The sequence below is a fragment of the Lepus europaeus genome, chromosome 12 (genome assembly GCF_033115175.1).
Source record: "Lepus europaeus isolate LE1 chromosome 12, mLepTim1.pri, whole genome shotgun sequence".
NCBI lineage: Eukaryota > Metazoa > Chordata > Mammalia > Lagomorpha > Leporidae > Lepus > Lepus europaeus.
Genome location: NC_084838.1, coordinates 9,538,028 through 9,555,543, shown reverse-complemented (window position 1 = coordinate 9,555,543; position 17,516 = coordinate 9,538,028). Strand labels below are relative to the sequence as shown.

General features: G+C 46.6%; 1 protein-coding gene and 1 pseudogene across 1 annotated transcript in view; one reads left to right on the top strand and one right to left on the bottom strand.

Moving 5' to 3' along the window:
- PSMB7 (proteasome 20S subunit beta 7) overlaps positions 1-17,516 on the bottom strand; it is a 67,023-nt gene that overhangs the window by 44,947 nt on the left and 4,560 nt on the right. Inside the window, exon 5 of the mRNA XM_062207583.1 lies at positions 8,459-8,574. Within this exon, the coding sequence (XP_062063567.1) occupies positions 8,459-8,574 (116 nt within the window). The remainder of the gene's footprint in view (positions 1-8,458; positions 8,575-17,516) is intronic.
- Positions 16,426-16,802, top strand: LOC133771156 (uncharacterized protein C14orf119 homolog; annotated as a pseudogene).

Below are 17,516 nucleotides of genomic sequence, written 5' to 3'. Positions count from 1 at the left end.
GAACACCAGCAGTCTCTTCCAAATTACTCTCTTAAAAAGCAAGGAAAGGGGTGCGCTTTTTTTTTTGGGAAATGGATCAAATCACAGTTGGCCTAGACCACACACCACTCGTGCCGCTCATCACTCACAGCAATACCATAGCCAAGGAGGAAGTCACAGCTGGGGATTCTACCCCAACTTGTGCTCTTCCTTGCTATGTGACGCTGGCAAGCAGCCTCTGCGAGCTTCAGTTCCTCCTCTGTAAGAAGGATGACAGGGCCCAGTCCACAGTGCTGCGAAGATGAAATCAGCAAGCGTCTCTCCACAGCGCTGGCGCTGCAGCTGGGCGAAGGCTGCCCTCGTTACGGTCAACAGGATGTCCAGAAAAGTCTGAGGACAGCTGTCCCAGGGCCACAACACAAGAGCTCAATATATCCATCTCCCAAGTACTCTCGGAAGATCAGTGCTCACAGAGGCGGCTCCTGGGCAGAGCGAGCTGTGCCAGCATGTCACAGACGAGCAAGACGAGACAGGTGTCTTCAACTCCATGGAAATCAAGAGCAGCCTTCAGGCACCTGGCTGGTCGCCAGTGCCGGCCCATGGATGGATGAAATTTAGACACCCTTGTCTCACAGATAATTTGTAGCTTCCAGCTCTTACTGTCAAATAATTCAAGGAAAAACAAAACAAAACAAAAGGTTAATTGCAGACTTTTCCTTTCACTTCTCAAAATTAAAAAACTCATAACTCCACTAAAACATAAGACTTCAAATGAAATATTCATTTTCTCACTTAAGCTACACCCGTGGAGCGCTGGCTCCCCAGTGAGTGTCGGCCCTTGTGCAAGCAGTCCTACGGGAGGGCCTGCGATTCTGTCTAGTCTGTGGTCTCTCTGCAGCTCAGCCAAAAGAAATAACACAAATTACAACAAAATTCACCAAATTCTGGCAATTCTGGGGTTCTCTCACAGTATCTCTAATTCCCCCCTCCCTCAAAGGGAACGAAGGAAAGGAAGAAAAGGGGAGAAAAGGAAGGACAGGAGAAAAGACAAAGCAACAACAACTGGAACCAGATTAGAAAGAAAGGCACAGCTATGGCCACAGGGAACAATGGCTGCCAAACCTAAGAGAGCGCCAGAGACAAAGCCCAGGGCAGCACACACTGCACCTCTGTACATTGCGCCTTTTCACAATGGTCTCCAATTGGAAAGAAATAAGAAAATAAAAACCACACTGTCTCGGGAGTATTAGAATTGTGGGTAATTTTTTAAAATGTTCCTTTGATACCATAAAGCTGTTTCAGTAAATACTGTTTTTAACATGCAGGATAGAAAATCTATGCATAAAGCAGTCAAAAATACAAAAGGCAAATAAACGCCCTTTGGAAATTTACATAAATATTTTTAGTTTTTGGAAGCAAGGCCTAATAGCTTAATGAATTCACATCTGTAACATGATAAAATCACAGCAGCTGTGTTGTCCTGAGCTTGCTCGAGATGGAAGACAAGGATTCGAATCCCAGCTTTGCTACTTACGGGCTGCGTGAGAACAAGTAAGTTGTTCAGTCTTTCTAAGCTTCAGTTTCTCATCAATAAAATAGCAACAGCGGCATCCCTTCTGAATGTTCACTGAAAACAATGTGACAGTACCCAGCAGATTCTCCAGCACAAAGACTCCATAAATATGCTTTACATTTAAAATAATTCTAAACGTCAACAAAGGGGTGGCGACACACAGACACTGCTTCATGCTACCCCGTCCATCAAAACTGGGCCCACACACAGGAATACAACGTTACCTCCTCCTTTCCAGCAGTACTCTACACTCTCAGCTCACACGCTGAGCTTTCTAACACGAAGTGTCAGATATTCTTTGGAACAAAAAGTTAAGGGAATCAGAATATTCAAATATATCAACTATTCAGAGTCACATAGGACTCTGTGAGACTCTGGGAGTATGAGACTCCACTCTGAGACCTCAAAATGTGGGCAAGGGCAGGAGGCACGAGGGTTGGGGAAAGTGTAGTTTAGCCAAGGCCAAAGGGAGGGACTCGCTTGCCCAGCCTGGGGCAGCGAGGGCGAATGGGCTCTGGGACAGACTAGGGTGACAGGAGGAACATTCTAGGCAGTATTCTGAGAGAAGGCAGGCTGGCAGCCAGAGTATGAAAGTGACTCAGGGCAGGGGTGAAGTATGTTGCCACAGAGGCCCAGGGTACAAGTGGAAAAAAAGCAAGGGGTCTAGAGGCCCCGTGGGAAGAGAGGTGGCCTCAGGGGGAGGAGTTACTACAACACCCAGCGAGAAGCCAACAAAGGACTGGCAGCGAGGAACAGAGAACTGCTGCCAGACACCAGGGATCTGGCCTAAGGGCTGACTGGTCTCTGAGTGCTCTGAAATGACAGCGGCCACTCTGCTGCCACTGGAGCCATCCAACATTTCTGGACAGGATGCAGTCTCACTCCTTGCCTCCAGACTCCCTCCTGCCAATGCTCCCTACAGCTGTGGCACTGTGCAAACAAGCAAGGCTAATTCCGTCATTCCCTGGCCCAGAAGCATTCACTGGGAACCTCTAGGATAAAATCAGAGCAATTCAACTTGCAACATCCGGACTCTCAATGGCCTTGGTGTTCAGCCCGGCCTCTGCTCTCGCTCTGCAACATCTGCTCATCTTCATCCCTCCAGTCTCTGCTTCTGCTGCACTCCCTGCATGGAACCCCTCTCCCACCCAAGCAGCTTCTCTGGCCTCACTCATCCAGCGAACTCTGGCCTTTCAGTTCCTGACCACCGAAGAGCCTTTCCTGGAGGACAGGGTGAAATGCCTAATTACCACTCATTCAGCAGGTCTCAGCTTAGTGTTACTTCTTCCTATTTTTCACCCATTGGACTGGTAAAAATACCCAGCAGTTGGTGACGTGGTAAAAGAAAGGCATCCTCAGGAGTGCAAACTAGTGTGATCCTTTTGGTGGGCAATTCGGCAACAGCTCTCAGAAGGTAAAACGCACTCTGTCCCTGGTACTTTTCTGGGCTGCACTTCCTGACTGGGAAACCCCAGAACTACATGAGTGGGCTTAATCAATCAGAAGCACCCACACTTTCCCTACAGGGAGTCCTCTGGCAGGCAAAGGGAAAAGAACTGCAGGGCGACTTGGACCCCAGCTGTACCAGCAGTGTAGACTGAAGTTCCTGTAACTCACCTGCCATGGCCTGTTCTGAGGCATGAATTGTTTTCTGTTAATCACTAATTCATTCACTTATGAGACAGAAAGAGACAGACAAGCACGAGTTCCCACCTGCAGCTTCGCTCTCCAAATGCCTGCAACAGCTAGGGCTGGGCCAGAACCAAGACAAGAGTTGAGGACTCAATCTGCCCCTCTGACACAAGAGGCAGTGACCCCGGGACTTGAGCCATCACCTGCTGACTCCTAAGGTCTCCAATGGCTAGAAGCTGCCATCAATCTCCGGCCCAAAGCCTCCCCAGGTGGTAGGGACTAGGGAGGAGAGGCACTGCCACAGACCAGCTGATCACTCTATTTGGTGTGGACTCGTTGACTTCTCATCAGTCTTCCTGTGCTTCGCCCAGATCTTGGTTTCAAGAAACATAGCAGGCCTTTCATACCAGGCTTTTGTGTTTATTGTCTTGTTTGAGGCACGCTGAAGTATTTTTTTTCGTTTTTTTTTTTTTTTAAGTTGTACTCACCCTATTTCAAGTTATTTTTGTTGCTGTCAAATGTATATATGGCATGTATGCTTCTTTTTAACCTTTTCTAATATATTTCCTTTCTTTTTTTTTTTTTAAGAAACTTGGAAGGTAAACTTCCTCTTGATATTTTTTTCTTTAGCACTTTTTTAGCACTGGAACCAAAGGGGAAAAAGTGATTTCTCTTTGCACTGGTTGTATCAGTATGTCACATACAAGACACCTTATTAAAAAAAAAGGGGGGGGGGGCGGCACCATGGCTCACTTGGTTAATTCTCCGCCTGCAGTGCCGGCATCCCATATGTGTGCCAGGTTCTAGTCCCAGTTGCTCCTCTTCCAGTCCAGCTCTCTGCTGTGGCCCGAGAAGGCAGTGGAAGATGGCCCAAGTATTTGGGCACCTGCACCAGCATGGGAGACCAGGAGGAAGCACCTGGCTGTTGGCTTCAGATCAGCGTAGCTCCAGCCATAGCGGCCAATTAGGGGGTGAACCAACGGAAGAAAGACCTTTCTTTCCGTCTCTCTCTCTCACTGTCTAACTCTATCTGTCAAATAAATAAATTAATTAATAATAATAATAATAATACACTCCAGTATGGGATGCAGGTGTCCCGACAGGGTTCTGTAACTCCAGCACAACACCTGCCCTTGGAGCATGACTGCTGACACCGTTCTTGCCAAGCCCGGTGCCTGCCCTCCCAGCTACGTTGTGAGCCACCCACTGTCCTTTATGAATCATCCAGCGAGTCTACTGCTTGCAACAGAGAATTCTGACCAACAGATGCATAAATCCTAATCCAGAAATTCTACTAGAAATTTATCTACATACAGCATGTATTTATATGAGCAGACCAGGACAAATCTATTGCAAAAATCTGAAACCCAAAATATCTATCGATAGAACAGGTCAGTAACACAGTACAGTCACATTAGGCAATTCTAAATAGCTACTGTAGATGATACAGCTCTACAGATGCGGACACAAAAGCTCCCTCAAAACAGGGGAATAAGATGGGCAGATGACAGCAACTGACAGAGACAGGTCTCTATGAGGTGTATCATAAAACGTTTCCTTAGAAAAAATAAACACAAACAACTCTTAACAGTGATTACTTTGGAGATGAGACATGAAACAGACTTATTTTTCACAAAGTAGTCTGTTCACTTGGATGTTCTGACATATTCAAGAGTTACTCTGATTAGAAAGGTGTTAACTTGCTCATAAAGGACTTCCCAAACTCCACTCACCCCTTCCTGTAACTGTCTCCTAGGACTGTTCTTTCCCCCAGGACATTTAGCACAAAACGTCTTTTTAGATTAATGTGCATTTACCTTTTTAATGCCTGTCTCCCACAGGAGGCTATAAACTCTGAGGCAGGCACTGCACTCACCACAACTAGCATTAGTGATGCTAACAAAGTAAAGGATCTGACTCTCCTCCTAACACAGCTCAAGTGAAGTGAAGCTCTTCCTGAATTCCCTCCACTGAAAAGTGCCCTTCGGTCCCCCGGACCCACTGCCCTTGTCAGTGTACACATCTGTCTCCTCTCCTAGACTACAAGTGTCTTAAAGTCAAAGACCCCATATTTATCTCTATCTGAACTACCCATTGTAGTGACTAGACAGAGAAAGCAAGCCAAGGGTAGTTGACAAATGAACAAACATATTAAGTAATAACTTAATCATGTATTCATCAGATATTGCTGATGTCTCATTTTCTTAATGTGGTCTTTTAGGACAGCAAAATCAGATTGGGTGAAGTAGTTTCTAAACCAGGGGTGGGGAACCTTTTTTCTGCCAAAGGACCATTAGGATATTTGTAACGTTATTCACAGGCCATACAGAATTATCAATTTAAAAATTAGCCTGCTATGGATTTAGTGAATTTCAAGTCTCACTTACGGTTGCCTTGGCAGGGCCAGACCAAATGATTTCATGGGCTTTACACACCCTGCAGGCTGGACATTCCCTGCCCTATAAAACAGAGAGACCCTATAAACTCAGAGCTAGGGATCACCTACCCTGAACTCAAACCATATCAAGAGAGGCCTGAGATCTGCTGGCCAGGGCAAAGCACGAAGAGGGGTTGCAGAACTGGGTTAAACAGAGACAAATCTGCTTCATTACTTAAACAACTTTCCCTCAGTTCCCTATTATGCTCATGACAGGTTGCTACAGTTCAAATGCAACAGAAACCAGTTCAGTTTTCCCATTTTAAACATGAAGCTGCTTTCTAACCATGCTAAATTTCCTGAATTTGATGAGTTTTACTAGGGTGATATTTAAGAGAGCATCTTGAAGGACTCACAGATGGAGGATTATGCTGTTCATTTATTATTTTTTTTTTTTAAAGATTTATTTCATGTATTTGAAAGAGTTACAGAGAGAGGCAGGGCCAGAGGGAGAGGTCTTCCATCCGATGTTTCACTCCCCAAATGACTGCAATGGCCAGAGTTGAGCTGACCTAAAGCAAGGAGCCAGGAGCTTCTTCCAGGTCTCCCATGTGGATACAGGGGCTCAAGGACTTGGGCCATCTTCTACTGCCTTTCCAGGCCATAGCAGAGAGCTAGATCAGAAGTGGAGCAGCTGAGACTCAACCAGCACCCATACGGGATGCCAACGATGCAGGCCAGGGCTTTTAACCCGCTTTGCCACAGTGCCAGCCCCTCCATTTACTTTTTTTTTTTGACAGGCAGAGTTAGACAGTGAGAGAGAGACAGAGAGAAAGGTCTTCCTTTCCATTGGTTCACCCCCCAAATGGCCGCTACGGCTGGCGTTGTGCCGATCCGAAGCCAGGAGCCAGATACTTCCTCCTGGTCTCCCATGCAGGTGCAGGGCCCAAGCACTTGGGCCATCCTCCACTGCCTTCCCGGGCCACAGCAGAGAGCTGGACTGGAAGAGAAGCAACCGGGACAGAATCTGGCACCCCAACCGGGACTAGAACCCGGGGTGCCGGCGCCGCAGGCAGAGGATTAGCCTAGTGAGCCGCGGCACCGGCCCCCTCCATTTACTTTTAAATGACTCCACAAAATACTAATCTGTATGTGCAAGATAAACCTAATTTATTAAAATGTTAACTAATCAAAATAAAGTAAATCAAAGTAAATAATATTTGGGAGGCTGGCACTGTGCCGTAGCTGTTAAAGCCGCCACCTGCAGTGCTGGCATCCCATATGGGTGCCAGTTCGAGTCCCAGTTGCTCCACTTCTGATCCGGCTCTCTGCCATGGCCTGGGAAGGCAGCAGAGGATGGTCCAAGACCTTAGGCCCCTGCACCCACATGGGAGACCAGAAGAATTTCCTGGCTTCGGATAGGCTGTTGCAGCCATCTGGGGAGCGAACCAGCAGATCGAAGACGTCTCTCTCTCTCTGCCTTGGCCTCTCTGTAACTCTGCCTTTCAAATCAATAAAAAATAAATAAATAAATAAAACTTTAAAAAGAACTATTCGTTCGTTGTACATAACTGATACTTTTCTACAAGTCTGAAATTTTTCAAATTAAAAACTATACAATGAAAGTAAGGTTATCCCACCTTTACCACTGTTTAAAGTTATCAAATGAGGAGCAATAACAATAGTAGTTTGATGGAGATAAAAAATACACTTGAATAAAGCAATCCAGAACAATTCTGAAATTATTTTAAGTATCTTCATTTTAAAATAATTACAGAGGATCATCCATATGGTGTCTGGGGGTCAATCATTCTCCCCAACAAACAGGGAACATCTGTTGTATAAAAACCCTGTCGGAGTCTAGACAACACAATGGAGTAGCAAAGTCTCCAACTGGCAATTTCCAAATTATCCAAGGCAGCAGTTTTCTTAGCTGCAGAGCCAAGATACCACAACTAAAAATGTAATAAGTAAACAACAGCTGGAAAACCACCCTGTCACACCCCATCTATTTGAGTTTATGACCTATACAATCTGACTCAGAAAATTAACGTATACGTTACAACCTGAAAATCCCCAGGTTTCTAAATGTAACTTTGTCACTTAAAATAACTTCTAACACACAAACATGAAAGGCTCATTTGAAAAAGACGAGCTATTCATTATAGGCCAGGCAGGCGCAGGTGCCTTCCAATGACCTGGAGTGGCAGGTACCACTGGTAACATTTCACAGGGGGGAAACGCAGGTTCCGAGAGGAAACAAACACACCTAAGAGCTTTCAGAGGTTTAGCAGTCACGGGAGGCCGGGTTATTCTAGTTTGACAAAGAAAACTCGGCATATAGCAGGAATGTTCCAAGGTGAAGCCTCCACCTGCCTGGCAGGCTCCCCCCCTCAGACCACACCTTCTTGGTGATAGCTACCCCAGCCATTCCATTTCCCACCACAAGCCCCATCCACTCCATCCCCTTTCCACCATTATCCAAGTCCCCTTCTCCAACAGGTTATCTTTTTAACGTTCTTTCTGCTTTCAGATAACCATAAATTCACACAAAGATAAACAAGTAACAAAGTTCCCCCTGAAGGTGTATTCTCGTGTAACTGGAGTACAACAGTACCAGCAGGACCTTTCTCACCAAGTATTTAATAGGTTCTACACACTGCATTCTTTACAGCTGTTCTTCAGCCTATCCACCTCCACTAAAATAATCCACTTTCAGCAGGCAGGAATGTCACCTACATTTTTTCACGCGATATCCCATGCACGCAGCCAATGTCTGTTGAAGAATCAGAGCACTGCACTGCCCCACCGCCTCTCACATGAAACACACCAGCTCTTCCAGAAACCACCCTGGTAAGTAAGAGAGCTCTGACGTGTCAGGGAAACATCACACTCACCCATGGTGACGTAAGGCAACTTATCAGTAGATCCATGAGGATAGATGCTGTAGAGATGAGGTCCAGTGACATCCACTCCTCCTAAAACCAGGGCTGCTCCAATGTAACCTTGATACCTGTGATCAGAGAACATACAAGAAAAAAACACATGAGTCTACAGAACATTCCTGGAACCGAACCAAAAATGCAGGCTCAGACAACACTGTTGCATTTTTTAATGTTTTGAGGGGAACACAAGGAGGAAGAGAACATTAGCTGAACATCCAGTATCAGCCAAAATGAACCGTAAATTGTATGAGGCAGTTACACTGCAACACATGCACTGCTCAGCCTCCCAGCCCTCTTTAAAACAGGGCACTGCTGGTCCCGTTCAGAGAAAACCAACCCAGACAGGATGCGTTCGACAAGGGTCTCCAGGCCAAGTCTGGCACACCCTTTCCTTCTCACTTCTGTGGGCAGATGAGCTCCCTTCAAAGCTAACACTGCAGCATGGCCGAGCTTAGCCTGATCTAACAACTACCCCCCCACCGACCCAACAGGAAAACAGCTTGCCTTTGAATACATCCACCAAATGATCATCACAGATACAAGCTCATACTGAGAAGAGAAAGCTTGGGGCCGGCACTGTGGCACAGCAGCTAAGGCCACCGTCTGCAGCGCTGGCATCCCATATGGGCGCCAGTTCAAGTCTCAGCTGCTCTGCTTCTGATCCAGCTCTCTGCTATGGCCTGGGAAAGCAGAAGATGACTCAAGACCTTGGGCCCCTTTACCGACGTGGGAGACCCAGAAGAAGCTCCTAGCTCCTGACTTCGGATTGGTGCAGCTCTGGCCATTGCGGCCAACTGAGGAGTGAACCAGCGGATGGAAGACCTCTCTCTCTGTCTGCTTCTCCTTCTCTCTAACTCTTTCAAATAAATAAATAATTTTAAAAAAGGGGGGGGGGGGGAAGAGAAAGCATTGCATCATTCAGGGAAGTGAAAAATAACTCCCTGACAGCCTATAAAAGCCACTGCTACTGCCCACAGGACAAAGCTGCACTCCCTCAGGAACATCAACAAGAATACACTTCCCACCTCATCCTGCTTCTGTTTAACTTACATGTATTTGTTCTTCTGGCCCCTTAACCTGGCTGTTTTTCCATTTCTATTGATTCCCTTCCCTGTATGTGGTTCCATTTTTGACCACTAGAATTACTATGCCAGGTAAACATGCAGGATTTGAAGTTCTCCACTGTGAGCCTTTAGCTCTTTGGGGAGAAAACAGAAACTGACATGTATGTGCTAAACTTGCCAGATAATATCATCAGTGATGTTCAGGCAAAGGCCCAAAGCCCTAACTTTAGACTGAGACAGCAACACATCAGGAAGCATTCCCAGCAAACACAATGGCCAAGTTCAGCATTTCCCTTGTCCCTTGACTGTCAAATTATTTCAGAAAGAACCTCCCGCTAGTAAATGGAAAATTCAAGAACAGGAAAGGACTTTAGAAGCAGGCTGAAGGCTCAGGGGCAAGAACTGCCACCTGAGCCAGCAGCAGGGTCAAGAGTACAGCCCCGTGCTCTGGGAGGGGCAGCCAGAATCAACAGCCCCACGGCCCCACCAGTCCAGTGCCACTTCCTACACCGACTGCCTGTTGAGCACGGTATTAACGGAAACTTAAAAACAATCAGCCAGGGGCCAGCACTGTGGTGTAGCAGGTAAAGCTGCCGCCTGCAGTGTCAGCATCCCATATGGGTGCCAGTTCAAGTCCAGGCTGCTCCACTTCTGATCCAGCTCTCTGTTATGGTCTGGGAAAGCAGTAGAAGATGGCCCAAGTCTTTGGGCCCCTACATCCACGTGGGAGACCCAGAAGAAGCTCCTGGCTCCTGGCTTCAGATCAGCACAGCTCTGGACATTGCAGCCAACTGGGGAATGACCAGCAGATAAAAGACCTTTCTCTCTCTGCCTCTCCTTCTTTCTTTGTGTAACACTGACTTTCAAATAAATAAATAAAAACAATCAGCCAGTTCTCCTCCAAGTTCACATATAATCTGCTCAATGCCTTTTATAGATTCCAAGAGGTTTTGGCATATTATTGAAATCGTTCGCAACCAGTGCAGAAATTCTACATCTAGGGCTCTATTCCAAGGATATAACCAGACAAACTATACAGAAACAAAAGCACAAGGATGTTCACTGCAGCACTCTTCATGATGCTAAAAAAACTGCAAATAGCCAGAGGGAGAAACAGCTAAATAAACTGATACCGCCTACAACTACACAACCATTGAAAATCCAAGGCGAAGGTTGTGGTGCAGCGAGGTAAGCTGCCACCTCTGTTGTTAACATCCCACACTGGAGTGCCAGTTTGAGTCCTGTTTCTGATCCAGCTCCCTGCTAATGTGCCTGGGAAAGCAGCAGCAGATGGCCCATGTGACAGGAGTCCTGGGCTCCTGGCTTAGGCCTGGACCAGCCCTGGCCATTGTGGCCATTTGGGGAACAAACTAGTTGAAAGATCCCTATCTCTGTAGTTCTACAATCCAAGTAAATAAGTAAATCTTTTATATATATAATCTTTTTTTATATATATAATCTTTTATATATATATATAAATTTTCTCATGCATTATTGTTAAGGACACAACTTAATACAATCTTTCTCAAGGACAGTTTTGGCAAAGTGCTAAATGCATACCTTTGATCAAGGAATTTATTCTAGAATACAGCCTCAGGAATTAATCACACAAGCCCACACAGGTTCAATATTTCAAACTATTCCTAGAATACCTTACTAATATCTTAGAAGATGCCTTAAAATGGGAAATTATCATTAATGTTCAGAAATGGGTTAAAGTATAAAGCATCTACAGAAGGAAAAGCTAAGATACCACCAAAAATTGTATTACTGATCAATGGTTCTTTTTTAAAAAAGATTTATTTATTTATTTGAAAAGCAGAGTTATAGAGAGGCAGAGAGAGACAGAGACAGAGGTCTTCCATCCACTGGTTCACTCCCCATATGGCCACAAAAGCTGGAGCTGCACCAATCCAAAGCCAGGAGCCAGGAGCCTCTTAGAGTTTTATTGGAAACGGAGCAGCTGGCACTCGAACAAGCACCCATGTGGGATGCTGGTACTGCAGGCAGCAGCTTTACCCACTTAGCCGCCTCGCAGGCCCCCTGATCAATGGTTCTTAAACTCTCCTAGGTCACAGACCCCTCAGATGAGAACTGTGCACCCCTAGGGGTTAGCTGTATGGCACAGTGAATTAAGCTGCCACTTGCGATGTTGGCATCCCATACTGGAGCACCAGTTCAAACACCAGCTCCTCCACTTCCTAGTCAGTTACCTGCTAGTGCACTGGAAAGGCAGTGTGAGATGGTCCAAGTGATTGTGTCCCTGCCACCCATGTAGCAAACAAGGATGGGGTTCCTGGCTCCTGTCTTCAGCCTGGCCCAGACTTCACTATTGCCATCATTCAGGGAGTAAAGCAGCAAATGGAAGATTCTTTGTCTGACTCTCCCCCTCTCCTTCTGCCTTTCAAATAAATAAACCTTTTAAAAACTAACTATAGACCCCTTCCTCTGTAACAAGGGTATATAACAAAGTCTGTTCCTGTGTCAGGAGGTACAGGTCACTAGAACTCCTCCATGGGCTTGACAGAAAAGCTCGATTCTTTCATTTTTTTTTTTTAAGTGTTCTTTTTTTTTTTTTTTTTTTTTTTTTTTTTTTTTGACAGGCAGAGTGGACAGTGAGAGAGAGACAGAGAGAAAGGTCTTCCTTTTTGCCGTTGGTTCACCCTCCAATGGTCGCTGCGGCCGGCGCATCTCACTGATCCGAAGCCAGGAGCCAGGTACTTCCCCTGGTCTCCCATGCGGGTGCAGGGCCCAAGCACTTGGGCCATCCTCCATGTCTTCCCGGGCCATAGCAGAGAGCTGGCCTGGAAGAGGGGCAACCGGGATAGAATCGGGCGCCCCAACCGGGACTAGAACCCGGTGTGCCAGCGCCGCAAGGCGGATGATTAGCCTGTTAAGCCACGGCGCTGGCCTCATTTTTTTTAAAGATTTATTTCTGGGGTCAGTGCTGTGGTGTAGTGGGCTGAGCCTCCACCTGCAGTGCCGTGGAGCTGGTTCGTGTCCCAGCTGCTCCTCTTCTGATCTGGCTCTCTGCTATAGCCTGGGAACGCACTGGAAGGTGGCCCAAGTGCTAAGGCCCCTGTACCTGCATGGGAGACTGGAAGAAGCTCCTGGCTTCAGATCGGCATAGCTCTGAAAGGAAGACCTTTCAGTCTGTTTCTCCCTCTGTCTGTAGCTCTACTTCTCAAATAAATAAATAAAATCTTAAAAAATAATAAAGATTTATTTATCTGAAAGGCAGAGTTACAGAGAGAGACAAAGACAGAGAGAAAAAGGTCTTCCATCCTAGCTGAGGCTAGGCCAATCTGAAGCCAGGAGCCAAGAACTTCTTCTAAGTCTTCTATGTAGGTGCAGGGTTCCTGGGCCATCTTCCACTGCCTTCCAAGAGCATTAGCAGGGAGCTCAATAGTAAGTAGAGGGACCAGCACTGTGGCGTAGTGGGTAAGGCCACCGCCTGCAGTGCTGGCATCCCATGTGGGCACCAGTTTGAGTCTCGGCTGCTCCACTTCCATCCCAGCTCTCTGCTATGGCCTGGGAAAGCAGTAGAAAATGGTCCAAGTCCTTGGGCCCCTGCACCTGCATGGGAGACCCGGAAGAAGCTCCTGGCTCCAGGCTTTGGATCAGCTCAGCTCCGGCCATTGTGGCCATCTGGGGAGTGAACCAGCGGATGGAAGACCCCTCTCTCTCTCTCTCTCTCTCTGCCTCTCCTTCTCTCCCTGTGTAACTCTTTCAAATAAATAAATCTTTAAAAAAAGTGGAATAGCCAGGTCCCAAACAGGCACCCATATGGAATGCCAGTGCTACAGGCAGCAGCTTTACCCGCTACTCCACAGCACCAGGCCCCTAGCTCTTGATTCTGAACTCTTGTACTGACAGGAACAAAATGCACAATGCACTATCATGTGACCAGGGTAAGCTATAAAACAGCACAAATGGTAGCATTCCAATCTTGTAAATGCACAAATAAAAGAATATGGGGACAGCATTAAAAGTCTACAGCATCAATCAGTTTCAATGATTTTCAAGCTCTGGATTAGGCACTGTGATAAACCACTTTTCTTTATCCTATTCCTCCACAAAGTCATAGAGAAACTATTATCCTTTCTTTTAACCAAAAAAGCAACTGTAGTTAAGAAAGATGAGTGAACCACCCAAAGTCACACAGCTGTCAGTGCTGTAGATGGGACTTGAATCAAATCCTCACCTTTCTTTCCTTATACTACTCTGATTCATGTTATATAACTCACCTAAAATGTCAGAACACATGATAAAGAACTACAACTACTCTGGTTTAAATTTTTAAATGTTCCTCTCAAAACAAATAAAATTTAACTTACAAATTAAGCTAAACTAAAAATGAATAAACTTGAACAAAATAGAATTTAGAACTTCTAAAACATTCCAAAGTCATTAACAGAAACATGACTATTTTGCTAAAAGTTTTAAACAACATTGGAAGCAATCTTGAAACACTGTATTCTATTTGCAATTATCCAAATTTAAAAACTGCTTACTATGTAATGCACCAAACAGGCCACCAGGGGGAGCTTTATATTTGAAATTAAAATGCACAACTTCAGAAATTTTTTTTTATGATTTATTTATTTACTTGAGAGACAGAGTTACAGACAAAGGAAGGGACAGGGAGAGAGAGAGAAAAAGACAGAGAGAGGTCTACAATCCACTGGTTCATTCCTGAAATGACCACAATGGCTGGAGCTGGGCCAATCCAAAGCCAGAAGCCAGGAGCTTCCAGGTTTCCCATTTGGGTGCAGGGGCCCAAGAGTTTGGGCCATTTTCTACTGCTTTCCCAGGTCATCTGTAGGGAGCTGGATCAGAAGAGGAGCAACTAGGAAATGAACCAGTACCCAAATGGGATGCCCACAGAGCAGGTGAATGCTTACCTACTACACCATAGCACTGGCCCCTTCAGAAATCTTTTTTTCAAGATCTATTTATTTATTTGAATGTCAGAGTTACAGAGAGGAGGGGAGGCAGAGAGACAGAGGTCTTCCACCCACTGGTTAACTCCCCAATTGGCCACAACAACCGGAGCTGCACCAATCCAAAGCCAGGAGCCAGGAGCTTCTTCCAGGTCTTCCATGTGGGTGCAGGGGCCCAAGGTCTTAGGCCATCTTCTACTGCTTTCCCAGGCCACAGCAGAGAGCAGGATCAGAAGTGGATAAAACGGGACTCGAACCAGCACCCACATGGGATGCCAGCACTGCAGGCGGCAGCTTTACCTGCTATGCCACAGCACCAGCCCCTTTCAGAAATCTTAAAAGGTGTGCTTTGGCCGGCGCCACGGCTCAATAGGCTAATCCTCTACCTGCAGCGCTGACACACCGGGTTCTAGTCCCGGTTGGGGCACCGATTCTATCCCGGTTGCTCCTCTTCCAGGCCAGCTCTCTGCTATGGCCCAGGAGTGCAGTGGAGGATGGCCCAAGTGCTTGGGCCCTGCACCCACATGGGAGACCAGGGGAAGCACCTGGCTCCTGGCTTCGGATCAGCACGGTGCGCTGGCCGCAGCAGCCATTGAGGGGTGAACCAATGGAAAAGGAAGACTTTTCTCTCTGTCTCTCTCTCTCTCACTGTCCACTCTGCCTGTCAAAAAAAAAAAAAAAAAAAAAAAAAAAAGTGCTTTAACAAGTTCTACTTACATTGTATCAGAATTTATTTAGTTGGCAATAATCCTCCCAGATTAGGATGATTATGTACACAAATTAATGAAATCACTAATGGGTCAGCATGGTCCTCATTCTTCTCACTTGTAAAATGGGAACTGTACTACTGGCCTTGCTGCAGGTCTAAGCAATTGAAAACCCAGAATCATGCCAGACAGGAAGACATGCAAATTCTCAGGAGGGAAGGGCCATACAGGAAACAACGCGAGTGAGCCAGGCAGGGTAAGCTACTGGCAGAGCACACACTCCCACTTTTGAGCTCATGGCCACCAATCAATTCCAGATTACTGCCACATGTTATCCCAGCTTCTTCCTACATTTCTTCAAAAAAAAAAAACTGGAAATCCAGGTTTTCTTCATTCCAATCTCCCATTTTGGGCCAGTATTTGCAGCAGTTAAAACACGGTGTGGAAGCCAGTGCTGTGGCATAGCGGGGAAAGCCACCACCTGCAATGCAGACGTCCCATATGGGCACCGGTTCGAGCCCCAGGGGCTCCACTTCTGATCCATCTCCTTGCTGCTAGGAAAGCAGCAGCAGATGGCCCAAGCCCTTGGACCTCTGCACCCACATGGAAGGCCTGGAAAAAGCTCCTGGCTCCTGGCTTCAATCTGGCCCAGCCTCGGCTGTTGCAGCCATCTGGGGAGTGAACCAGTGGATGGAAGCTCTCTATCCCTCCCTACCTCCCTGTAACACTGCCTTAATAAATAAACCTATTAAAAAACCCACCGCGTGGGATGCCTACCCTATCACAGTGCCTGCTCCACTCCCAACTCCAGTTTCCTGCTAATGCATACTCTGGGAGGCAGTAGGTGGTGGATCAAGCAGCTAGATCGCCACCACCCATCACCACCATATAGATCTGGTCTGAGTTCCTGGCTTCCGGAAATTTGGGGGGTGAACCAGTGGATGGGAAGTCAGTCTCTCTGTCTCCCAGTCTCCCTCCCTCCCTTTCCCCCTCCCAATTTGTAATACCACCACTTTCCTTTGCTTTCTATTCATGTTCTCCATTAATTCTCACAATAACCCTTAGGGACAAGTATCCTGAGATCCATTCCTATATCAAGAAAGAGCGGATTTAGGGTTTTCAGGAAACATGGAAGCCGCAGCAGTAGGCAGCGTCTAGGGACTCGTGTGACAATGTCCAGGGACCCTCTGAGAGCAAAGGGGAGGATGCCACTATCCTCCCCTTCTCCCCTGCCCTCAGCCCCAGATGACATCACTAGCTCTTCCCCTCCCCCAATGCCTCACATCACTTCCCAGGAGATGAAGTTATTCTTCACTGGTCTGCCGGCTGGTCAGCTCCCCAGCGTGCACGTTTCCTGTAGGACCTCGCAGCGAAGGCAGTACCAGGAAAATCACAGCCACTGCTCAATGGTCTGGAGCAGCTCGCGGCAAACCGCCACCTTGTGTCTTTGAGCACCAGCTGCATCTGCGGGATCTGGGCTGAGCAGGAACGCAATGAATTTGACAGGTAGCTGGAGGTCAGCGAGCCAGACTTTGTGGCAAAGTTCTACCAAGCAATGGCTGCTACTGCTGGCAAGGACTGATGGGCATCCAGATCAAAGATGACCACAGAGCTAATGGGAGCCGAGGCTACGACTCCACAGTGAGAAGGTCTGGGGGTGGAAACCCCATGAGCTGAATGTACCTTTCTGACCGGCACAGGCCTGCTTATTTCAACACGGACACGGCAGCTTGGACTCTGAGTGTAACTGTATCCGTCTGAGCAAATCCAGATCATGTCTGTCTCATGCTTAGCTTCCTTCCGAGATGTCAAACCCTTAAGAATTTGATGGCTTCTTTCGCAAAAATAACCGAAAGAATCTATGTGTTACAACTCAAAGCCTACTGCTAGCCCTTGGGAAAGGGCAAAAACCTGCCTTCCCCAGACAGAGGAGACAATAATACAGGTCACTCAAGTATTTTCATGGTCCAGCTGGATTCAGACGGCTCGTTTTACCACCCTTACCAGATTCTAGCCTAACTGTGTGACATCCTAACCACTAGCTTTCTCAATGATGACTTAATAAAATTATGGACAAATCAACAGAGGGAGACAATTACTCCCTCCTCTACACTGTGTGTAGTGGCATCCAAACAGTAATGACCTTTGTCTAAAGCACAGAGGATATCCTTGGAGCTGCTAGTAGGTGCTCCTATTCTGTAAGTCCGCCACACAACAATGTGAAGACTGACACTCTCTAAAAGTAAACAGTTTATTTTTTGTACCAAAATAAAAAGTGGATCTTCATAGCCATAAA